At 51.4% G+C, this 24,208-nt stretch overlaps 3 protein-coding genes across 3 annotated transcripts in view; 1 reads left to right on the forward strand and 2 right to left on the reverse strand.

Annotated features, from left to right (window-relative positions):
- Pdcd11 (programmed cell death 11) overlaps window positions 1-4,097 on the forward strand; it is a 44,999-nt gene extending 40,902 nt beyond the window's left edge. The window contains exons 31-36 of the mRNA XM_005352434.3: window positions 173-322; window positions 491-738; window positions 1,343-1,511; window positions 1,806-1,959; window positions 2,716-2,881; window positions 3,603-4,097. Coding sequence (XP_005352491.1) covers window positions 173-322; window positions 491-738; window positions 1,343-1,511; window positions 1,806-1,959; window positions 2,716-2,881; window positions 3,603-3,774 — 1,059 coding nt within the window. The 3' untranslated portion in view covers window positions 3,775-4,097. The remainder of the gene's footprint in view (window positions 1-172; window positions 323-490; window positions 739-1,342; window positions 1,512-1,805; window positions 1,960-2,715; window positions 2,882-3,602) is intronic.
- A 1,357-nt stretch (window positions 4,098-5,454) lies between these two features.
- On the reverse strand, window positions 5,455-12,056 carry Calhm2 (calcium homeostasis modulator family member 2). The gene is made up of 3 exons (XM_005352435.2): window positions 11,661-12,056; window positions 9,154-9,863; window positions 5,455-6,022 (listed from the first exon to the last, which is right to left on the reverse strand). The coding sequence occupies exons 2-3, from the start codon at window positions 9,706-9,708 to the stop codon at window positions 5,606-5,608; spliced, it is 972 nt and encodes a 323-aa protein (XP_005352492.1). The 5' UTR covers window positions 9,709-9,863; window positions 11,661-12,056; the 3' UTR covers window positions 5,455-5,605.
- Window positions 12,057-14,172: 2,116 nt separating this feature from the next.
- Window positions 14,173-16,879, reverse strand: Calhm1 (calcium homeostasis modulator 1). The gene is made up of 2 exons (XM_005352436.1): window positions 16,328-16,879; window positions 14,173-14,667 (listed from the first exon to the last, which is right to left on the reverse strand). The coding sequence occupies exons 1-2, from the start codon at window positions 16,877-16,879 to the stop codon at window positions 14,173-14,175; spliced, it is 1,047 nt and encodes a 348-aa protein (XP_005352493.1).
- Between the last annotated feature and the right edge of the window lie 7,329 nt (window positions 16,880-24,208).

Genomic DNA, 24,208 nt, shown 5'->3' on the forward strand with positions numbered 1-24,208 from the left:
AAAAAAAAAAAAAAAAAAAAAAAAAAGTTAAAGAAATTGATTTAGAAAGGATTTTTAAGTTACTGTTGTCCCCCCAGGAGACTGAGAACCGAGGGGGGCTTTGGTATGGCTGTAGGCAGGGAACAGGGAACAGTATGGTCTGTGCTTCCCTCAATGCTCTGTGATCCTGCAGGGAAAGCAGGCAGAGCCCGCAGAGGTGCCCCGGCTGCAGCTGTCTTCAGGCTTCATTTGGGACGTGGGGCTCGACTCTCTGACTCCAGCCTTGCCACTCCGAGGAGAGAGCTCAGACAGCGAGGAGGATGAGAAGCCACAGCAAGCCAAGGTGCCGTATTTCCAGGGCATTGCTTCTCTTGCAGAGACTCCTGTGCCCTTTTCCAGTTAGGTGTCTTCCTGGTGTGGTTCATGGACTGTCCTGTGAACCCATGGCTTCTGCCTCAGCTTTCCCCTGGGCTTGAAGGAGCAGATGACTCACTTTCTTCCTTCCATGCAGAAGAAGAAGGGCAAGAAGGAAAGGGAGCTGGAGAAACAGAAGGCGGAGAAGGAGCTGTCGCGCATTGAGGAGGCACTCATGGATCCTGGGCGACAGCCTGAGTCGGCGGATGATTTTGACCGGCTGGTGTTGAGCTCCCCCGACAGCTCCATCCTGTGGCTGCAGTACATGGCTTTCCACCTGCAGGCCACTGAGATTGAGAAGGCCCGAGCTGTCGCCGAGAGGGCTCTGAAGACTATCTCCTTCAGGTCTGGGCTAAGGCTCTTTACTTTGTCTTGGCTTACAGAGTTTGCCACCATGGCTCATTTCTTCCTGGACAGGCTAGTGGCAGTCCATGGTCTTTCAGGCTCATCTCTCAAGTGTAGCCACCAGAAACAGATTACTCATTTATATTTTATGGTCCTCTTTGATGAAATCACTATAGCAACATTTACTAGTCTCTGTGTGCTAGCAAGGTTCCTGGCCAAAACAAGCAAAGCAGAGAGAACTCAGCACCCGCTTGGGTGTAAACCTATTCTTGGCAGAGCGGAGGTGGCTTTCTGAAGCCTGGTGTAGAACAATGGCAGTTAAATGCTTTGCTCCCTTCGTGGGGGAGAGAATCAGACCCAAGATTCTGTTCCATTCAATATTAGTCCAGTTTGTAATCTGGAGGCTTCCTTCCCAGGCGTGGGGGGAGAAATGGGGAGGTCCAGAAGTGGCAGTAAGAGCTAGGTCCCCCTTCCAGTGGGCTGCAGTGGAGACAGTCTCAGTATCTGCACTTAAAGGTGAGACTTGAGGACATAGATGGTTGTTGCCTGGGAGAAAGCTAGTTCTGAATTGATGGAACTCATGTTCTACCCACTCCACCTCCAGAGAGGAGCAGGAAAAGCTGAATGTGTGGGTGGCACTGCTGAACCTCGAAAACATGTACGGCTCTCAGGAGTCCTTGACTAAGGTCTTCGAGCGGGCTGTGCAGTACAATGAGCCTCTCAAGGTTTTCCTGCATCTGGCTGACATCTACACCAAGTCAGAGAAGTTCAAGGTAAGATGTTAGGCTCTGGACCTACTTGCCCCAGGCCACGAGGCTTTTGAACACGCCAGCAGTGTGTGGGAACCCCACCTCCTGGGTTCCCTGTACTGTCCCATTCCAGCCTCGTAGGCCCCTTCCCTCTGCTTTTCCTTGCTGTTCTCACACCTGTCTTCTGTCCGGGACTTTGTTCCCTGGAGAGGTTACTCGGAGACTCCTCCCTTCCAGCCTCCCCACCTTCCTGGAACACCACAGCCTGCCCTTTCCGCCCCAGAGTGCTACATTCCTTCCTTTTGTGTCTTTCCACAGGAAGCAGGTGAGCTGTACAGCCGCATGCTGAAACGCTTCCGGCAGGAGAAAGCTGTCTGGATCAAATACGGCGCTTTTGTTTTGCGGAGGAGTCAGCCTGGGGCCAGTCACCGTGTGCTGCAGCGAGCCCTGGAGTGCCTGCCCACCAAGGAACGTGAGTGCTCTTCCCAGTTCCTGAACACACTCAGGCCTGACACCTGCAAGTGGCCAGTGGGATCTTTTTTTTTTTTTTTTTTTTTTTTAAGCTGGGTTTGTTTATTCAGTTTTGCATAAAAACTTGAACCTTAGCTGAATATTTGGTACTTTAGGATACAGACTTCAATACTTTTCAGAGTTGATTGAAGTTGTTAGTTTATAATTGACAAAACTGAGAACGTTGCTTTGCAAAGATAAGTAGCATAAAACAGCAGAAGCATGTCTGGGGCCATTGTTCCTCAGCATGTCTCAGTTAGTACATCTTTGGATTGTTTGGGGTTGTTTTTTAAAAAAACAAAAATGCTATTTGATGACTTATATTTTATTTTTAAATTATTCAAATAATATGGGCTCGAGATTGGGGCAGAATTGCCAATAATTTCTAAAATGGCCAGTGGGATCTTGTAAAGGGTGGAGTCGCTCCTGAATTAGGAGAGCTGATGCTGTGCTTGTCAGATGCTGGACCCCAAAAGATGGAGGAGCAAAAACACTTAGCACTGATTCTGTTGTCCATAGGCCTAAGAATAGGGGTGTCTGCAAGGCTTGTATGTGTATTTGGTTTCAAACCCAGTGTCCTTTTGGGGTTTATCTCTTATCATATCCTAGATCTTGGCCCTAGAGCAGTGAATTGGACTAGCCCTGTCCCCATAGCATAGTGTGCTGTGGGGAGGGGTCTCTGCAATTGTCTTGCCTCTGACCAGTCCTTTCTCTACAGATGTGGACGTGATTACCAAGTTTGCCCAGCTAGAGTTCCAGCTGGGGGATGCAGAACGGGCTAAAGCCATTTTTGAAAACACACTGAGCACCTACCCAAAACGCACAGATGTCTGGTCAGTCTACATTGACATGACCATCAAGCATGGCAGCCAGAAGGAAGTCAGGTGAGGGGGACGACAGTCAGGGCTGACTCCTGGTGGGGTCTGAGGTGGGAGGGGGCTTTGGCCATGCTGGTGATGTTTTGCCATCTATGGCAGCTCCCAGTTATCTGACTTGACATGGAAAAACAGCTTTGTCATGCCCCCCTGGTCCACTTGACTTCTCCTTTCCAGTCTTCGTATATCTGAACCTTCTGCTGGGATCCCAGATGAGTCACATTGTGTCTGCCCCTCACTGACAGAACCTTCATGGGCAGACTTTCACTTTTGTCCCCCACAGTCCCTTCTAGGCAAGGAGGGTTGGAGGTGGGTAGATAGAGCAGGGTCCAGAAAGAACAAGTGCCTCATTCTTTTTTTTTTTTTTTTGGTTTTTCGAGACAGGGTTTCTCTGTGTAGCTTTGGAGCCTGTCCTGGAACTCGCTCTGTAGACCAGGCTGGTCTCAAACTCACAGAGATCCGCCTGCCTCTGCCTCCCGAGTGCTGGGATTAACAAGTGCCTCATTCTTACTTTTCTGTGGGCTTGTTTGGCTTCTGTCATTATGTATCCCATCCCAGTAGCTTTGTCCTCTTCACCATGTAGCTTTAGGCAGGCTAAGTCTTTTGTCTGTGGCAGGAGTTCATACTTACGATTACAGGGACCTAGAGCCTGAGAGCAAGTCGGGGAGTACTAGCTGGAAGTCATGAGGTAGGGACCCTGAGGGAATTGCTTCCGTGTTCTTCCTCATAGGGAGATCTTTGAACGCGTCATCCATCTGAGCCTGGCCCCTAAGAAGATGAAGTTCTTCTTCAAGCGCTACCTGGACTACGAGAAGCAGCACGGCACTGAGAAGGACGTGCAGGCTGTCAAGGCGAAGGCCCTGGACTACGTGGAGGCCAAGAGCTCAGCACTGGAGGACTAGTAGCCCTAGGCTCACTGGACACTGTAGCAGCAGCAGCCCCGCCTGCAGCAGGCACCTTGGACACTTAGGAAGTGGTTGTCTGAGGACAGTTTAAGTGCTGCTTTTTCTGCAGCATGCCTGAGACAATCCTGTCAAAATAAAGAATTCTGAGAGGCTTTCTCTTTTAAAAAATAAAATTAGATTAAAATTTTTTATTTTTTTTGAGACAGAGTCCTCACTGGCTGGTCCTGGCTGGCCTGGAACCTGCTGTGTAGACCTGGCCAGCCTTGAACTAAGAAATCTACTGCCTCTGCCTCCCAAGTGCTGGGATTAAAGGCGTGAGCTATCACTTCTTGTTTTAAAAAAATATGTATATATATATATATATATATATTTTTTAAATTTAGGGTTCTACAGACTGAGCCAAGACCTTACACATGCTAAGCAAGTGTTCTTCCACTAGACGCCACCCAGCCCTTGAGGTTTAATGCTCTTGTTTTGTTTTATGTAACACATTACGTCTTCCTAAGGCTGCTCCGTTTTTCCAGGCAACAGTCTCTCGGGCTTTCAGAAAAAACAAGCGTTCCTTTCTGGAGAGTTTGCTGCAGTCTTGGATCCGAAAGGCAAAGGCTAGTGTTTTCATGGTCAGGATCCCACTTTGTCCCTCGGCAAGCTCTTGGGCCATACCCAAGAGGGTGTAGGGAAGACATTGTCTCATGTCAGCCCGTACTGTCTGCCCTGTTGTGGAGGCTGGGAGATTGAGAGGAGGAAAGAGGAAGAATCCAGAAGAAGATGGGAAACCTGAGGAAAGCTCAAAGTATTGGTTCAACTATCTAGTCTCCACCCACTCCCAAAGCCTAGACCTCCTGAAGTCTGTCACAGCCCAGAGTCTGAGTGCCAGCACAGACCCTACCAGTTGGTGTTTTTTTTGGGATGGGGGGCATTGTGGAATTTAAAAGCTTTCTCTCACAACCTAAATTGTTCTCTGAGTTTTCTGTGGGAAATGGCTGGATTGGATGCCAGGAAGCAGGACAGACAAGGGAGGAAGGGCATGAGGTTTTGAGTGTGTAGCTAGTCTATGCAGGACTGAGGAGAAAGTGCTGAAGCCCACTGGTTCTTGGAGTTCACTTAGTACAGGTCCTGGCCAGGGCAGGATCTTCTAATACCATGTTTTCCCCTGAGCGCCCCCTGCAAAAGGCCAGGCTGCCTCTGAGCACATGAAACCAGGTGGAGACTGCACTCTGGGCAGGACATGTGACTTGCCTTTGCGGTGCTGTCACTCTTGTGGTCCTCTCAATGGGCTGTACACCCTTGTCAATTGCACAAACACCAGTTTAGGCTTTTAAAGTAAGAAAAGCTTTATCAAAAAGTTTAAATATATAAAATTACACCAGAGGTATACAATGGAAGCAGCTTCCTAGTTGTATACACAGGAGTTGGTCATCCCTATGCAATTAGACACAAGTTAACTGCACAGTTACAAATAACAAGCCCCCCCCCCCCCCCCGTGGGTTGTACTGACACCAGGCTCCACCGGCTGATGCTTATCAGCTTGCAGGCCCACCAAAGATCACCCACATAGTGAAGGACCAGCTCTGGGGAAGCCTATAGCTGTGAACAGTGTGTTGGTGGCTACAGATGATTTCAGTAGGTCTGGGAAATCAGACCCTCTCCCCAACCTATCCCACCCTTCCCCCCCCCCCCCCAGTCTCTCTGGACCATATAGTCCACAAGATCCTTACAAATTCCTAGCTGTTTTGTGTCCCCTTGGTCACTTGGTAATTAGACACTGTAGTTAACAGATCTGATGCTGAGGTGAGCATGCCATGAGGGTTTGTTGCAAAGAAGCAGACTAGGAGGTGAGCAGGGCCATCTCCATATTGTCAGGGGCTGTGCCATTACCTGCCAGGCCCTGGGCCCACTTGTGTAGGCGACTGTAGAGTGGGAGGCCCTGGTTCTCACGGTACAAATAGACCCCAGTGATTGCATTCCACTGTGGTCGTGGCTGGGTGCCTTCCACTGGGAACTTGGCGACCAGCTCTTCATCATCCTTGTTGAGGGCCACAAAGCCAAAGAAGCGGCGCACATTGTTGGCGGCCAGCACCCTTGAATGCACCTCCACTGTGCGCTGGAACAGCTGCTCCTCGTTGGTGCGGTACTGTGCCCAGTAGGCCTCCTGGCGGTAGCTGAGTGGCGAGCAGTAGTGCTTGAGACACTTGGTCAGGAACACCAGGATGGCCACCACACCGATGAGCAGCCATCCAAAGAGCTGCCCAGAGAATATGCAGGGCTCAGGGACGGGCGACGACTGCCTGGACCCTGCCCGGGGAGGGGGTGTGTGTGGGAGATGGGGTTGGGGGCGGGGCCTGGTGGAGGGGCTATGGGGGAACACGTGGAAAAGGAACAGATTCTGCTCTGCGGCAAGCAGGACTTCCTCCTTTCTATTTTTAATTCTAGCCCACACACTCTCCGAGCTTAGCCTGTGCCTCCTGCCTTTTTTATTCTTCAGCCCCAAGGGTACATTTTCACCTGACTCGACCAAACCCAGCTCAGGAGCCAGGAGTGGAGCTCAGCCACAGAGCACATGTTAAGCATTCGAGGCTCCCATCCACAAAAAAGAAAGAAAAATTCAAAGTGTGGGTCAGTTCAGATGCTTCTCTGACGGCTTCAGAGTCTCAGTCTCACACATCACTGTCCTTAGAGCAATTGCCTGTGTGCTTGCTTCACACTAGGCAGATGCGAGTCTGCAGAGGACCAGGACCCTCGATGCAATCTTTGCCTACTGCTCATCTATAAACCCGTGGATTAGTGACCAGTATTTCTGTATTTACCATCTTCCAGCTCTGACGCTGACTTTAGCCCCCTTTCTCTGCTTCCTCCCTGCCCCCACCCCAAGACAGAGTCTCATGTAGCTCAAGCTGGCCCAAGTACTGTTTAGCTGAGGATGGTCTTGAGTTTCTGCTCCTCCTGCCTCTGCCTCCTGCGTGCTAGGGTACAGGCACGTGCCACACCTAGTTTATACGGTGCTAGGGATCGAACATAGGACCTGATGTGTGCTAGGCATGTGTTCTACTGAGCTCCATCTTAGCCTCACTTTTTCCTTGTGTTGATACTGTTTAAAGAATTATTTTAGGGGCTGGAGATATGGCTCAGAGGTTAAGAGCACTGGTTGCTCTTCCAGAGGTCCTGAGTTCAATTCCTAGCAACCATAGTGACTTAGAACCATCCATAATGAGATCTGGTGCCCTCTTCTGGCCTGCAGGCAAAACACTGTATACATAATAAATAAATAAACTTTAAAAAAAAAGAATTATTTTAGATGTTGTGTGTTGAAAGGGTGTACCTGTGTCAGGGGATATGTATATGTTTTGAGGGTATGGATATGTGTTGGGATATGTGTTGGGGTATGGACATGTGTTTTGGGGTATGTATATGTGTTGGGGGTATGTACATCTGTTGGGGTACATGTAATTGTTGGGATGTATTGAGGGTATGTACATGTGTGTTGTGGTATGTACATGTGTTGGGGTTTGTATGTATATGTGTTGGGGTATATGTAGGGGTATGTATATGTGTTAAGGAGTATGTACATGTGTTAGAGTATGTGTTGGGGGTATGTATATGTGTTGGGGGTATATACATGTGCTGGGGTATATGTTGAGGGGTATGTACATGTGTTGGGGTATGTATATGTGTTGGAGAGTATGTACATGTGTTGGGGTATGTACATGTATTGAGAAGTTTTTTTTGTTGTTTTTTGTTTGTTTGTTTTTGGTGGATTGCAGAGTCCAGAGGGCATCAGATTCCCTGGAGCTAGAGTTACAAGTAGTTGTGAGCTGCCTAACATGGGTGTTGGGAACTGAACTCAGGTCCTCTGTAAGAGCCATACCTCAGTCTTTACCCAGCTACTTCTCCAACCCTCCTCCTCTTCATTGAGAGGATGGTCCAAACTGGCCCATAATTTACTATGTAGCTAAAAAACTCAGATCCTCTTAAGTTTACCTCCCTAGTAGTGGATTACAGCAAGATACAGTACAGGCAGCTAACTTAGGTTTCTTTCTTTCTATCTTTCTTTTTTCTTTCTGATTTCCTTCCTTCCTTTCTTTTTTAATGTGTATGAGTGTTTTGCCTGCACATAAGTCTGTACGCTATGGGTGTGCCTAGTGCCCCCTGAGGCCATTGAATCCCCTGGAACTGGAATTACAGATGGTTGTGAGCTACCTTGTGTGTGCTGGGAACTGAACTCTCAGGTCCTCTGAAGGAGCAGTGCCCCAGGTTCTCTCCAGCCCCTAGCTTAGGTTTCATATGTCTTCGTGGAAAGAGCATACTTGTTTTTTAAAAAATATTTATTTATTTACTTATTTATTACATATACAATATTCTGTCTGTGTGTATGTCTGCAGGCCAGAAGAGGGCACTAGACCCAATTACAGATGGTTGTGAGCCACCATGTGGTTGCTGGGAATTGAACTCAGAACCTTTGGAAGAGCAGGCAATGCCTTAACCTCTGAACCATCTCTCCAGCCCCCGGAAAGAGCATCCTTTAGAGAGTCTTGTGTTAGCTGTCTCCCTCATCCTCTGCTTCTGAAGTCACAATCAGTTCAAACTATGCTTGTGACTTATTTTTATTTCTTTATGTTCATTGGTGTTTCATCTGAATGTATGTCTGTGTAAGGATGCTGGATCCCCTGGAACTGGAGTTCCAGCTGGTTGTGAGCTGCCATGTATGTGCTGGGACTCGAACCTGGGTCCTGTGGAAGAGGACCAGAGCTCTTAACTGCTGAGCCATTTCCCTAGCCCCAGGCATTCTTTCAACCTCTTTCCCCCTAGACCAACTTCCAAACAGGATGCAGGAAGCGCTGTAGCTAGCTGAAGCAGCAGTAGCCTGCCTCTTCCTGACCTGCCCCAGGAGTGAGGCTGGCTCACTGCTGGGGCAGGAATACAGTCATCCCTGGAGTCAACCAGGTTCCACTGTCAACTCAAAGCCCACAGCAGCTATTTCTGAGGTGGCCTGCAGGGGCAATGCCCACTAAGCTAGGGTAAGGATAATACTCTCAGCAGGTAGATTGGGAACGGCCCGGGGGGTGTAATGGGATGTGGGATGCTTTCTCTGGGATTCCTTAGTGCGTAAAACTGTCTCTAGGGGCTGCAAGTGGAGCCTAGTGGCAGAGCACATGCACATGCTCGGCATTCATGAGGACTTGGGTTCCATTCCTACCACCCAAAGGCAAATCAGAGACACGTCGTACACCTATGATCATGAATCGTCCCTTGCTCCACAGAATACTAAGTCGCAGTTACCTACTCTGAGGCCTAACATGGTCACCTAGGGCTTCCCTGGAGAGCTGCCCATTTTAACACTGGACCATCTGATTGCGTACCACCCCACCAGCTCCTTACCTGGGACTCATACTTAAGCCTCCGGCTGACCTCCTCTCGGAAGCCCGACAGGTTGGCAGGGCCCTCTCCACAAGGGAACCTGGCGAGGATCTCCGTGGCGTGAGCTGAGGGGAATCCTTCATCCCTAGCTGTGAGCGAGGAGGGGTCCACAAACTCACTGAGAGCACAGACGTAGGCCTCCCCTCGTAGCAGAGAGATGACGGACCAGGTAACAGGGGCCACGGCTGCACGGCCCAGGATGGAGCTTAGGAGGAGGAAGTTGGGGGCAGCGGAGCAGTTCTTGGCCCTCCGGTACTGGCACTCAGCGACTAGGTTCCAAGTGTGGTTGTTGAGGATGACTCCGATGAGGAAGAGCGCCAGTGCAGGCACTCCAATGGCTGTCAGCCCATACAGGTAGTTCCGGGCAGGTGAGCAGGGACAGTGGAATGCCACCACGGAGAACAGCTCCTGACTGCCCACTGTGCCCAGGGCCACCAGTCCGTTGAAAATCATCACATCCTTGCTCTTGAAGAAGAGAGACAGGAAGCGGAAGTTCTCTGCGATCAAGGCAGCCATGGTAACTGGTGGGCTAGGGGCTTAGGAGGAGGCAGCAGAGGATGATGGAATTGGTGGCTTCTGGTGAGACTGTGAAGGAGCTCAGGCAGGAGGACATCCGATGGCAGAGCATGACTATGCCATTTTATCACCTACGGTGGCCAAACTGGTGCTTCCTGTGAAACACAGATGACTGATAATGTTTACCTCTGAACACGGGCTGAGGGATGCCTCTGTGGTCAAGCAGGTAAGGGAGGAGGGATCACAGGGCCCCCACGGAAATGGTGGTACCCATGGTTGCTGCCAGGTGCCAGGTGTTCTCAATCCATGGTGCCTATCCTCACGAGTCTATACAGTATCCTTGGCAACCCCCTGGCATCCTTATGTACCCCCCACCTCGAGCCCAGAAAAGGGTGAGACTTCCTGAGGGTGAGCCAGTTCCTGGCCAAAGTTCAAGATCAGGTCTGCCTCCCCTGAATAATTGAAGGCCTTTTTGCCACTGCCGGCTTCTCATCAGGAGGCTCAAACATAGCTGGAGGTGTTAGGTGATGGGGATGACTTCTCTCTTCTAAGGATTTGGGACAATGTGGAGGGTGTGATATGGGTATCAAAGCTGTCCTAGTGAACAAAGACAGCCTGCTGGAACCGTGGGTGGTGGTGGTGGAGTTCAGGCCCTCTGGAACAGGGCAAGTTTGACACAAGACGCCAGCACCCTTGGGTGCACAAAACCCTTTCATTTTGGAGACCCCACGGTCTCAACACACTTCACACCTTCTCTCCAGACCTCTGTACTCAACTGGGAAAAGGCTAAGTCATTTTGGTACCTGACCCCTTCCTAGGAGCGTTAGGAGACAACAAACGGTGCCTGACTGTCAGTCATTCAACATCCCAAACTCTTACCCTGTCAGGTCCACTGGGTGAGTATGAGGCTTCTGATGGCAAAGATCAGAAAATGAAGACCTGAGGAGAACTGGGTGTCTTGCCCAAGGCCAGGCAAATCTGGAGGAGTCGGGGGAGGTTTTGATCATGACTTGTGGACAAAATAAGTCTGAGCTAAGCTAGTGCCCCTGTTCACAACCTCCTTCAGACCCTGCTCCCCTCAAACTTCCCTACCCAGCATCCTGCAGGAGCACTGCTCCAAGAAGCCTAGGCCCGACACCTTCGGTACTTGCCTGTTACAGGCAGCCTTAGTGGGGTCCAGGCCCACTGTACCCATCCATCCTCCCCGAATCTGTGACTGCAGGAGAGTTGGCACGTTGCCAGAAGTGGCCTTGGCCTAGGGCTCTTTAGAAGTTTAGCCCTAATTCTTTTCCCAGGCTCCACCCACACACCCAGAGAGACAGGCAGGGTGTGGCTCCATGTCCATCTCAGCAGGGGAATGAAAAAAAAACAAGCCAAAAAACAAAACTTCCAAGGCCAAAAGAAGCCTGGAAGTGGAGAAAGGGGTTAGCTGTAAGGAGAGACAGGGGAGCCTGTGCCGGCTCATAGCCGCATCCCTTTTCCTGTTGCCGCCTCTGTCAAAGATGCCAGATGGGCACAGGCAGGGCCATGTGGCTATGTGGGCTCCAGGAGGAGGAGGCAAAGTCTGACTCCCCAGTTCAGAGCCCAGAGAGCCTGAATAATCCTACAAGGAAGGGACCTCGTCCTGCTGCTGGTGATAAACAGGCTAGAGGCACCCCATCCCTCCATTTATCCCCTCCACCCCTCCTTTTCTCCCTCCCATCCCTTCTTCCCTCCCTTTCTCTCTTCCTGGCACCCAATTAGTAGTGGCCCTGGGCCCTTAAACCCACCCAATGTTAAACTACAAAATGCCTGATCTGTGGGTAATGAGCAGAGGCCGGACCAGGCCATCTTCTGAGATTGTTACCCCCTATACCAGGGGTTTCCTCGCCACACAATCCCTGGAGGCTGCCTGGGCCCAACCTGAAAGTCTCTTTGATACAAGCACACCCCAGGAAGGGGCGCCTCCTTACCTGGGGCTGGCAGCAGACACCCGTCGTCTTGACTTCCTGGAGCGTGGGCACTGCGGACCCCTGGACAGACTCAGGGCTGCAAGGCAAAGTGGGCCTCAAGGTGGCGGCTTCACCGCTTTTGCGTTTTGAAAGCAACAGGGCGTTGGGCTCCGGTTACAAACAAACTTAACGCCAGGCGTCTATAGGTGGAAGTGCAGGCATCTGCAGACAAATTTAACTCCAGAAAAAGAGAGACAGAAACAGTGGCATGGAACTTTCTCGCCAGCGAATGGAAAAACAGCCTCCCAGCGCCAGGCAGAGGAGGGCGGGCTGCTGAGGGCGGCGCGAGACAGAGGAAGTAGAGAAGCGGTCTAGGCTGCTGTGTCCTGTCCCAGCCCGCCTCTGGGCCCGCTGTGGCTGGCCCTACTGGCCCTGCCTCGACTCTACCCTGTGCACCCCTCGGGGGCCATCTGGGAAGGTCTAGACAAGAGCAAGGCGGGGCCCTCCAGGAGATCTTGCCCAGGCTCGCCCTCCAGGCCAGTTTAAAGAACAGCCCCCATACTAGACGCCCACTGGCAGAGGCTTCTGGGAGTCAGGGCAGAGGCTGGCGTTCAGGACTGATGGTGATGTTCCAAAATACAAAAGGTGAAGACCCCGGTCCCCTCCGCCCTTCTCTCTCGATCGTCCTGCTTTTGTCTGTACCAGCTATCCCCAGAAGAAGCCGGACGCACCACAGCACAGCTAACTCCCAGGCACCTCTCCATCCTCCTCTGTACAGCTAACAGCTGAATCAAAGAATCTGGGGATCCTCTGGGTGCCTAGGGCAGAGGCTGGGCAGAGGTAGAAATTAAAGGGAAAGAAGTTTCTAAGCTGCCCTGCCTGTCCCTGGAGTGGTCATGAGCTCCTATCTTTGGGAGCTCACAAGCAAGGCTGGAGAGTCATGAGTCAGGTACGCTGATGGGGAGAATGCCAAGATGAACCCAGTGAGTGGCACCTAGGATTTAGAGAGATAGCCCTGGGGCCATCAGCTCTCCAGGGCTGTGGCAGTGGAACTCACACCCTGTGGCAAGCTGAACTTGCCCCCTCTCTAGTCTGGCTTGTGTGTGTGGCAGGGATGGAGAGGAATCCTTATTTCTTTACCCTTGCCTTTTCACGAGCACTCTACAAATTGGGGACTAGCCTTAGCTCCCACCACTCTGGTGTTGGAAGTCCAGGTCTCCCCAAAGCTTTCTCTCACATTTGTTTCTCCAAGCACTTTCTGGCATTCTGTCCTGAGCGGGAGTTCCCCCCTCCCCCGCACACCAATGCCTCCTCGGTCTGGGTTCATCTGGTCCCTTCATTCACGGCTGGAGTCGTGTTCCACTGCCTCTTCCCTGCCACCCGGCCCCGGGGCTCCACCTGAGAGTGGAAGGATAGGATAGTGGATGAGGGAAAATGAAAACCGGAAGGTCAGAGTGAGCTCTGAGGTGGGCAGGGCTGAAAGATGGGAGCCTGCACCTCTCTTTCCTTTGCTTGGACAAGATTCCTGTCCTTTGGCTGGGGTCAGGGGAGGGGAGAGCAAGCAGCCCAGAGCCTCAGAGATGAACACGCACATTAACCACACTGCCCCAGATGTCCACTATGTGCAGCGTGAATTTATGCATGGGGAACCCGTGAGGTAGATGGTCCTCTCCCTCTTGCACAAACGAGGAAACTGAAGCCCAGAAAATGGGGTGCTCGGCTAGAACCAGCATTTAACCCTGCTTTATCCCACCCTAGTCTTTACTTCCCCTCTTAGGCAACACCCTCATCTTCCCCACACCTCAGGGCAAGTTCCTCAGGGAGCCTATGAGAAAATAAGAGTTCTTCAGATTCCATTTCTCCCTCTCAAGCCCCACGGTGGTCTGTTTCCCTAAGCCTGTGTGAGGATGTTAATTTGGAACTTGGTGTGAGGTAAACGTGGAGTCTGTATCAAAAGCTGTCTAATGGCCCCCTGTGACACATACTGTGGCCTCCCTCATATGGTCCTAGGTCTCGGCATCTTATCAGGTGTCCCTCAGGCGTGTCACACCAGCTGAGTGTGTGACATTTAACCCATTCTATCTTACTGACTAAGATTATGAGAGGGCTGCTTGTTCTCGAATTTTTGAGCCAGAGCACGAGGGAAGTCTAGAGCAAGAGGAAGTGCTGGGGTGTCAACTTTGGAAGCCGAAGTGGAGACAGTGAGCTGGGATGGAAGGAAGAGCATCACAGGGAGGCTGGGGAAGGGACTCGGGTACCAGTCCTGGTACGACGCATCCTGCTCCCTCCCCAGACCTGGACACTTATAATACTGCAACAGCAGGAGGTGAGGCGCAGGGTGACACTGCTCCCGGGTCACCGGGGCAGCATCACAGCTAGGGAGGTCCTTCAGCCCTAGGTTTCCTTTTTCACAGTAGCAGGTAAATGCCTGGACTTGGAGCTGTGCCTCAAGTTTTCCGTTTTCCGTCTACGTTGAGGGGGCAAAGGGTTGTGGGTTCATATCTCTGCTCCTGCCTCTGCAGTCAGTGACAACTCACACTTTGCTGAAGTAGGTGGCCACCTCCTTGCGTGGAGGCCGGGGCTCACTCCCAGCCCAGCCATTGCCCATCAGCGGTGCCTCCTGGCCCAGGCGCAGTGGAGGTTTGCATTCGTGCCAGCTTGTGAGCAGCTTGTTCATGGTGCCTTGGTCCGTGATACCACGCAGCTTCTCCTTCTCTTCCTCCGTCCTGTCAGAGGGGCTCTGGGCAGCCTCCGCGGTTGTGGGTGTGGCCGTGGCCGTGGCCAGCACTCCGTGGGTGTGTCCCAGTTCCAGGTCATGGTTCATGGCTTCAAAGAACTGTTGGATGCATACCTTAGCAAAGGCCTTGGCGTGCTCCGTGCATGTCTCATCAAAGAGCTTACGCTCGATGTCGATGTAGTGCGACCAGTACTTGCTCTTGAGAAAGGCGGCCTGGGTGAAGCAGGGCCGCACAGAGCGCACCACGAATGCCAGCAACGTGGTCAGCAGCACAAAGGACCAGCCCAGCGCCTGAGGGGAGAGGCGGACGTCAGCAGACCTACCTGCCCAGACCCCTAAAGTGCTTCTCTTCTACAGAGGAGAGCAGCCATGGACCACGTGACACCATCTCTTGGCCTTTATCTCCCCATGTGTAAAATGGTCACATATTTTACCTCACAGGAACCAGATCCTGGGAGCATAGACCATGCAGCTTTGGCGAGGCACTCAGTGGACAGGAGTTAACTCCACACCTCAGAGTGAGGTCTCCTGGGTATGAATCCTGTCTCCACTTGATCTTTCTGTGTCTCAGTTTCTCTACCTCCAAGATGGGGCTACTGGCAGTAACACCTACCTCACAGGGCTTTATGAGAGTCAAATGAAATCATGAGTGTAAGACAACCTGCATATAACTCTGTTAGACATGGCACCAATTGGGGCCATGCCTCTTCCTTCAGAAGGTCTCTCCTGGTTCTCCCGGGGCCTATTAGGAGCCCTGGGGCTTTCCTCTGGCTTCTGGGAATGACACCAGCTCTAAGTGAACACTCCCTCCACCGGTCTGAGCTGGACTCTCAAGGAATTCCAGAGACACCCTAGACAGTCCCCGAACTCCATCGGAGAGCACAGGACACATCTCTGACAGTAGTTCAGAGCAGGGCACAAGGCAGGACCCTTCTGACTCCCATCTCCACAGAGAAGGGTTGGCACAAGTCAAGGAAGTGGGGGTAGGGGTGGGTGTGGTGTTAGGGGTGCCCAGTGGCTGCCGTGGGGGCGGTGGGAGAATCTAAACATCTAACTCAGTCAGGGGGCTGCTTTCCATGTTGCTCACTAAGCCACTGGGGTCACAGAGGACTTGGGTTTTCTCATGTTTCAAGTGATTTGCTCTCTTTTGACAATCTGATTTCTAGATAAAGTCATTTCTAAAGTGACTTCATAATTCAGTCTCTACAAGTCACAGGGGCTTGTCTACAACAAGGCTGCCTGTGGCTTCTAGGGGGACCTTCTAGCTTCCACAGTGTGGTAGTTTAAAAGCCAAGCGGACTGACAGCGGCTCCAGGCAGGGCCTGAGGCCTAGGGGGATGGGGCAAGGGCCCATGGATGGTGTAGACAGTCACAGTTGGAGAGGTCATCTGGGTGGTGACAGGGGCTGTACAGGGAAAAGCCTCCCCAGAGGGGGGGTCTGCACTGGCCAGGGCAGAGTGTGCATGTTTCTCTAGCCCCACTGGAGCAGACACTGCCTCCTGCCTGTCCCCTTCATCACACAATTCACTGCTCCAGGACGTGATGAACAGGTGGTCCTTAAAGCCTGCTTCCAACCATCGTCTCCCTCACCCTGTTCAAGATACCCAGACCCTCAGCTTCTACTCCCAGAGCAGGGAGGCACCAGCTGGGGGCATTTGCCAGGGAAATGTACCCAAATGGCTTAGTCTCCCACCGGCCTCACTGCTGCCTGGGCCTGGGAAAAGAAATAAATGCAAATTTCTCTCAGCCTCTCAGCTCTGAGCCCAGGATGGAGGAGGTGGAAAACCATACAAGCTCTCCAGGTAAGCTGGCTGAGAGAAGACGTGGGCTCTGCCATGAGTCTCAGCTAGGAATGTTTGCCTCAACCCACAGCTGCCTGAGGGAAATCCCCACTTTGAGAAGGGACCTTCCCAGAGGGACCCTGGCCTGTGAGGAGACCCAGCCCCCTCACCTGAGAGATGCAGCGCAAATACCGCACGGCCACCTCTCGGGCCAGCAGCCAGTTCCCGTCATAGATCTCAGGGCAGGGTACGCGAGCCAGCAGGCGAGCCAGTTCTGTCGCAGGCAGGCCGGGCACCAGGCTGCCATTGCCTAGTGTGGCCACTGGCACCGCTGTGCAGAAGGCGCAGAGAAAGCACTTGCCATCCAGCAGTGTGACGGCCACCCAGACAACAGGTGCGATGAGAGCTCGCTGGGCCATGGAACAGAACATGTAGCGTAGCACGGCAGGGTCCTTGGCCCGACGGCCCGCGGGGCGCTTCCACTCTTCCGCTAGCATGGAAATGTTGTTGTTCATGACTAGGCCAAGCAGGAAAAGCACCAGGGGAGGCGTCAGCAGGATGCCCATGCTGTAGGCCATATTGTAGCCAGGCAAACAGGGGCAGTTGAAGTCAAAGGCAGAATACATCTGGGCACTGGCCAGCGCCATGATGCCGCAGATACCGTTCATGAAGGACTCTTGGTTGGACTGCAAAAACTGGAAGATCATCCGAAACTTGTCCATTGTGGCCTGTGAGGGTCCTCAGCCTCTTCCCTTCTCACTGTGGCTTCTATGGCTTCCCAGACAGTTCCTTGAGCCACTCTGCCCACTGGGCAGCCATCCTCATGACTGGGATCCGGGCTGGACTAGCCGAGCTCCGGGCAGCTGATGAGATCACTCTGACTCGGAGGAGCCTTCCTACTACACAGGTGCTGGCAGAGAGGGCGCAGCTTGACCAATCCTGTGGGTACAGTCAGGACTGTGTCCCTCCCTCCTGCTTCCCGCCCCTTCTCTCCAGCTGCCTGCAGCCTAGAGAGTCACAAAGCTATACCTCATGAGGACCGCTTTTCTTTGGGTGCGGGAGGGAGAGGCAGATGAAGTCAGGCTGGAGTTTGAGAGGCTACTGGGCTCTGGAGAAACGTATCATTTCTCTGGGCCTTTCTCCTGAGTTCTCTCTGCAATGTCAGGACCCCAGGAAGCTCTTCCATCAGCTGAAACAATGATAATAAGATGACAGAGAAATGATGGTGGGGACAGAGGCTGTGGCAGGCAGTGATAGTTGGATATTACTCATAGTAGGAATGAGGTGGCCACTCAGAGGTGACCCGTGAGTGTGGCATACAGCAAAACTACCTTGGCTTTTCTTTCCTTTCTCTTTTTGAGACAAGGTCTCCAACTCATTATGTAGCCAAGAAAGATTTCAGAATTTTCCAATCCTCTTGTCTATACCTCTCGAATGTTGGGATTACGGGCTTGTGACATCACACCTGGCTTTGGCTTTGGGGTTGGATTGAACAGTTTGCCTAAGTCAGAGTTGCAGCCCGTTTCACATCTGTGTCTCTGTGGATGTGTCTGTGTTTGTGAGTTGTGAGTGGCAAACCCTTCTAGGCTCCTTCTACTTCCACACCCCTAGACCCACAGGTGACACGGTTTCATGATCAGAGAGAGCCCTGTGTGTTGAGCCATCCAAGGGGAAGGCTCCCTTTGATCCTGCAGCATTCAGACAGGTGTGTCAGATCTGGAATCATCTGGAGATGATTCCCTGTCTGGGGCAAGGACATCAGAAAGAACCTCCCCTTGAGTTTCTGACCGTGGTGCACTCAGTGTGGCTTCTGTCTGTATACAGAGGTGTGCTTGTAGCCACACTAGCGGTCTTCTGCCTGCATCTTTGTATTTCTGACAAGACCTGTCATGACCTCAGCTGGCTTGTGTGCACCTTGCATGTATTGTGTAACCCTTGTACAATACTGTGGGATAGAATTTTTATCACTTTACGGGAGTGAGGTCTGAGACTCAGAGAGACAAATCTATTAGCTAAAGGCCACCAGGTCATCAGTGGAGCCCAGGTTAGCCCTTGAGGGTGGGAGTGCAGGGTGAAGAAGGGCAGGGAAGGCTTTTGTTTGTTTGTTTACTTTTGTTGTTATTGTTTTAACTTCTGTTTGGGTCAAGTTTGTCCATTGAGTGGAAAGACTGCTGTGTCATAAATTAGGACTGCAAGAAGACTATTGCTTCCCTCAGCTACAGGCTAGGTGTCCCTGGGACAACTGGAGTCCCCAGGTTGGTGACCTCTGGAAGATTCTTGCTAGGGACTCCTCCAGAAGACATGCACCAGAGGTGAGCAGCAAGACGGAGATCCACAAAGAAGGTGTCTCTCTTTGGACATCTGCTGCATGGAAGACAAGGGTCTCAAGTATCCAAGGCTTGATACTGCCCCAGGATGGCCATGGGGTGGGCCTGGGTGGCTCATGAAACCAAAAGAGGTTTCCAGCACCACGTGGACTCTCTGCCTTGTGTACAGGTATTGGACACAGCTGCCTGTTTGTAGCAATAAAGGGTCAAGAATTCCACAGTGGTTGGAGGGTACCTGCCGTAGCCAGGTTACTTGCAAAGTCTTGATGGGCCATGACATTCATGGGTCCTACATACCCTGTGAGGGTTGGTGCTGCAGCCAGCCTTCCCCCAGGGTCTACACTTCAGCTCCCAGCCGCCTTTCACTCCTCAAACAGGGACAAACTTTTCCACCTCAGAGTCTGTGTAAGCACTCTCCGTGTCTCAGGGGGATGCTTCTCTTCTTCCCGTAGACATTCCCGTTTGTCTTCAAAATAAATTATTTATTTATTTATTTATTTATTTATTTATTTAATGTTTGTGCGTCACTTGTGTGCCTGCTGCTCTCAGATCTCTTAAAATTGGGGTCACAGATGGATGTGAGCTGCCAGGCAGGTGCTGAGAACTGAACCCAGGTCCTCTGCAAGAGCAGGCAGTGCTCTTAACTGCTCAGCCATCTCTCCAGATCCTCCTACTTACCTTTTGTTTTGTTTTTAGAGGCAGGATTTCACTATGTAGCTCTGGCTATCCTAGAACTCACTATGTAGTTCCAGGCTGACCTCGAACTCAGAGATCTGCCTGCCTCTGCTTCCCAAGTGCCAAAACCAAAGGTGTGTGCCACCACTGCCTGGTTTTCTTCCTTTCCATCTTTAAGAGCCACTTTTTTTTTCCTTTTGAGACAGGGTCTTCCTATGTAGCCCTGACTGTCCTTAAACTCCCAATGTAGACCAGGCTGGCCTTGAACTCACAGAGATCCATCTGCCTCAGCCTCCAAAGTTCTGGAACTAAAGGCATATGTCACCATTGCTGACCTTCAAAATTCACTTTAATGTTATCCCCTCCCATTCATTTATTTATTTGTTTATTTGACAATGTGTTATTGGTCTTGAACTCACCATCCTTTTGCCTCCTAAGTCTGGGATCACAGGGATGACATGCCTGCCTGATAATGGTCCCTCATTAGAGGGGTTTTCCTGAGCTCTCAGCTTAGCTCCATGTCTCTCTGTTTCTCTCTGTGTATTTCTGTCCCTTTCTCTTTGTTTCTGTCTCTCTGTGTCTCTGAATGTCTCCCTCTGTGTTTATGTGTGTGTGTGTGTGTCCATGTATGTATGTTGTATACACAAGTTGAAAGATATTTGATGGCGCGACCCTGGCAGGTCTCCTGGTGGGTGTGAGACCTTGGAGGGTGGGAGACAGACAGATATGCCATGCAGAGAGAGCTTGGGTATAGAGTTTATTTAGTGGGTATTGGGAATGGTACAAGAGTAAGGGGTTTTGGAGGGGAGGGGAGAAGGGGAGAGAGAGAAGGGGGGACAGAAAAAGAGGAAAGAGAGAGGGGAGAGAAGAAAGAAGGGGAAGGGGAGAAGGGCGAGAACAGTAGTTACTCTTCAGAAGAGGGATGGACAGAGAGAGAGAGGGGGGGGATCAGCTTGCTTGGGTGGGGAGGGGGAAATTGGGGGAGCTTGTCTCTTAAAGGAACAAGGTACCCAGGTGACAGGGAAGACCAGCAAAATGACAACATGAGTGACTGTGCCCATGCACGTGCATGGAGAGGTAGAGGTCAGAGCAGGATGTTGTTGGCTGTCCTCCTTTGTCACTCTCCTTGCTGGGGGGAGACAGATTCTCTTGCTGAGCCTGAAGCTTACCTTCTAAGCTGGGCTGACTGGCCGCCAATGAGCTCTCAGGATCTGCCTGTCTCTGCCTTCCTTTGTTCCTAGCATGCAAACCCATGCTGGACTCTTATATGGCTGCTGGCGATTTGAACTCGGGTTCTCATGCTTGCAGAACAAGTGCTGAGCTGTCTCCTCAGTCCCTTATTTCAAACATAGCTATGCTGAGACAATGTTTATTTAATATCTGAGGCTCCCTTTGGACCACATAGGCTAAAGGTCTGCATCTGTTTTGTCTACTATTCTTTTTTAAAAGATAGCCAGGTGGTGGTGGCATACGCCTTTAATCCCAGCACTCGGAAGGCAGAGGCAGGCGGGTCTCTATGAGTTCGAGGCCAACCTGATCTACAAGAGCTAGTTCAGGACAGGCTCCAAAGCTACAGAGAAACCCTGTCTCAAAAAACCACACAAAAAAAATATTTTATTTTATGTGTATGAGCATTTTGCCTGCATGTATATACATGCACCCCGTGAGTGCCTGGTACCTACCCTGAGAAAAGGGCATTGGACCCTCTGGATCTGGAACTAGAGACTACACACAGCTGTGAGTGGCCATGTGGGTACTGGGAACCGAACCCAGGTTCTTCCTCTACAAGAGCAGCCAATGCTAAGTACTCAGCCATCATTCCAGCCCTCTTGTTCACTATTCTATTTCCAGTACTGAGGACACTGTCCCTGGTACTTACAGATGTTCAGTTAATAAGTGCTGAATGGACACCACAATGGGTGGTCACAGGAAAGGCTAAATTTGAGGAGAGGTGAGACTCAGAAGCAAATAGGAGGCTTTCCTGGAAGGTTTTAGTTTCCCTTCCGTGAGTGTCTGGGAGAAGAGAGGGCTAAGGGCCTGGTGGATGTTCAAAGCTCACTGCCCAGGCAGCTGCTACTGTTAGGTAATGCATGTTGCCTCTGTCGGGCCCCCACCTGTCTGTAGGTGGATTTTTCTGTCCTGCCAGTCAGTTCTGTCCCACCAGTTGTTCCCAAATACTCAGTTCAGAGACTGAGTATTAATTATAAATGCCTGCTGATAGCTTAGGCTTGTCTCCAGCCAACTCTTACAGCTTAACACATTTCTGTCTTTGTGCTGCCCTGAGGTTTGTTTACTTCGTCTGTGAACTTCCCATGTTGTTTCTTCCGCATCTTGCTAGTGACTCCTCAGACTCCTTAGACTCCGTCCTTCTTCCCAGCATTCTCTCTGCCCCCCCCCCAAATCCTGCCTAGCTATCGGCCAATCATCTGTTTATTAACAATGAGAGCAACACATCTTCACAGCATACAGAAGGATTATTCCCCAGCTCCTGTCTCTCCAAACTATTTCTCACCTGTTTTCCCTAGACCTTCAGGGACCTGCACCCCAACCTTACTCTCACCTCTTCTAAAAGAGACCATGAGGCAAAGAAGGGGAGAGGTTGGGTGCAGCTGGGTACACAGCAGAGTGCCTTCCTCTTCTATGAGATTTCCCAAGGTGCAAGCATTTAGTGTGGGTCTGACTCCCCTGCTTCCCTTGTGCTCCTCGGTCCCAGAATCTTTCCCCACACAGAGATGCGAATGGCTATTCCTTTATCAGTACCACAGACTGGGACAGGATCCAACTCCACCTGCCTTTATAGTTCTGGAAGGGATAGTTAGTGGCTTGGGGATTTGTGTGACTCCTCCAGAACCCCCCTTGAAGTCTCCTTCCTTCCTGGCCTGTTGCTGTGCTCGCTGCTTCTCGATTATTCTTTTCTCTCTTCAGCTGATCCTCTTCCTTACCCTAAATGCTGCCTGGCCTCACTCCAGCCTTCCTCTCAACCATCCTATCCATTCCTGTAGCCCTCAGCATCCTTTGCCTAGACAAATCCCAAGTCACACCCCTGCTTGACCTTGTCACCAAGCACTCGCCTTGCTCCCTCAGTTGCTTGTACATAGCACGGAGTATTAAGTACTCCCTGGAGATGCCCACATGTCCCCCTCCTGGGAGCAGATGTGGGGGCTTTGAATGCCCAGGATGCATAAGATAAAAAAGTGCACAGCCAAAACTGGCAATACCCACCTTGCTCAACTGGATAGTGTGACTCCCTTGTGTCCAGGACAAGGACAGGGAGGGTGCAATCCAGGATTGGCTGAGACTTGAGGAATGTGTTTGGGCCCCCAAGATAGCTAGCTACTTTCCTTAAAAGGAAGGGTCTTTAGGAGCCAGGTGAATCTGTTACCTGTGTCCCTCATTCTTAGCTGGGTGGTACCTGTCGCTTGAGACATCTCACACTGGCAAGGCTGTGAGCGAAAGGGAGTATGGGTGGATGATGGCAGAGAGGTTTGGGGCCTGCAGCTGTATTATTGGGGCCTAAGAGGGTGAGAGATACCTCTCATGGTAAGGCAGGAGAGCCAGAGAAGGTGTTGTTGGGCTCAGGCTCAAGGACCATCACTAGATGGACTTCCAGTGTTCTTTACTCCTATCAGGCTGCACTGGGGCCCCTCTGCTTGGCTGTGAGTTCACTCATCACGTCCCTACCTTCCACTCCAGTCCAGAACATTCAGGAAGGGAGGAAAGTGTCTCTCTTGTACTTGCACTCTGGGTCCCCAGCACCCCATGAGTGCTGCCTCGTGAGAAAAGGCAACAGGTTCCAACTTCTGCCAATTCCATTTTTGTGCCAGCTGTTTCCTCTTTATTTTGCTTTCTAAATGTCAAAAAAAAGTCCTCTTTCTTAAGACCCAATCACACAATATTGCCACAGTCCCTCTGTCTAGAGCGTCATTGTCCCCTGAAAGGCTTCCAGGTTACATGGCTTGCCTCTATTACACTGCACTGTCTGCTTCAGATCATTGACATCTCTGTCCTGCAAACAGTGATCTCTCTGAGGTCACCTTAAAGTGTTTCCTGTCACAGTACCACATGCAGGAGGTGCCCCATAAATGTTCAGTGTGAGAAGGAAGGAGTGAGAATTACCGTTGATGGTTTTTTAATAACCTCATGTTGCTTCCTCCGAGAGCCCAAGGCGGCCCTCTCCCAGCCTTCTTTCCCAGGGTGCGAGCTCACCCACACACGTGGGCTATCACCGAGTTCTTTTCTCCCTCTCTCTCTCACAGTCGCTGCTAACAATTTGCCTAAATCATATCCCTCACCCCACGCTACTGCAGACATTTGCATGGCCTGACCACAGTCAGGAAGTCGGGGGAAGCTGAGCTGCAGGGATTTTCTGGTCTCACCAGGTCCCTTAGCAAAAGCCTAGGGGAGTAGAAATGGTTGAACGGAGGGATCCAGGTTCCAGGGGGTCATCCAGGGTCTTTCACTCTGTCCAGGGCCCCGAGGAAGCAGCAGAGAATGGGAGTAAGCCCGGCTTTGCATTTGGGCACAAGTGAGTCATCAGGTCAGGCTGAGGCTCAGCGGAGCTCACAGGCTAGAGCTGCCTCAGCTCTTCCTGTTTGGGCTTCCGGAGACTAAGTGGTGACTTTTCTGGCAGCTCTACCAGTCCCTAAGCTAGACCCCACCTGATTCTGGAGACACCCTTACCAGACTATCAACCTCTGGCTGAGGATGCTCGGGCTCCCTGGGGAAGGGGCTGCCTGGGAAGGAAATGATGCTGAGTCCTGCTTCATGTGGCGAGCAGCAGAAATGGTGAAGGCTGGGCTTAAAAGAGCCTGGACCAGGCTGAGCTGTGGCCAGCTACAAACAGAACTGATGGGACCTGAGAGCTATGAAGGTCACCTCTTCTTGACTTCACAGAAAAACTCACTCCACAGGAAAATATAAACTATTTTTAAGCAAAGCTGCTGTCGTACTCATTGTTTAAGAATGAATGCATAAGCCGGGCGGTGGTGGCGCACGCCTTTAATCCCAGCCCTCGGGAGGCAGAGGCAGGCGGATCTCTGTGAGTTCGAG

Source organism: Microtus ochrogaster, chromosome 8, assembly GCF_000317375.1.
Source record: "Microtus ochrogaster isolate Prairie Vole_2 chromosome 8, MicOch1.0, whole genome shotgun sequence".
NCBI classification, from domain to species: domain Eukaryota; kingdom Metazoa; phylum Chordata; class Mammalia; order Rodentia; family Cricetidae; genus Microtus; species Microtus ochrogaster.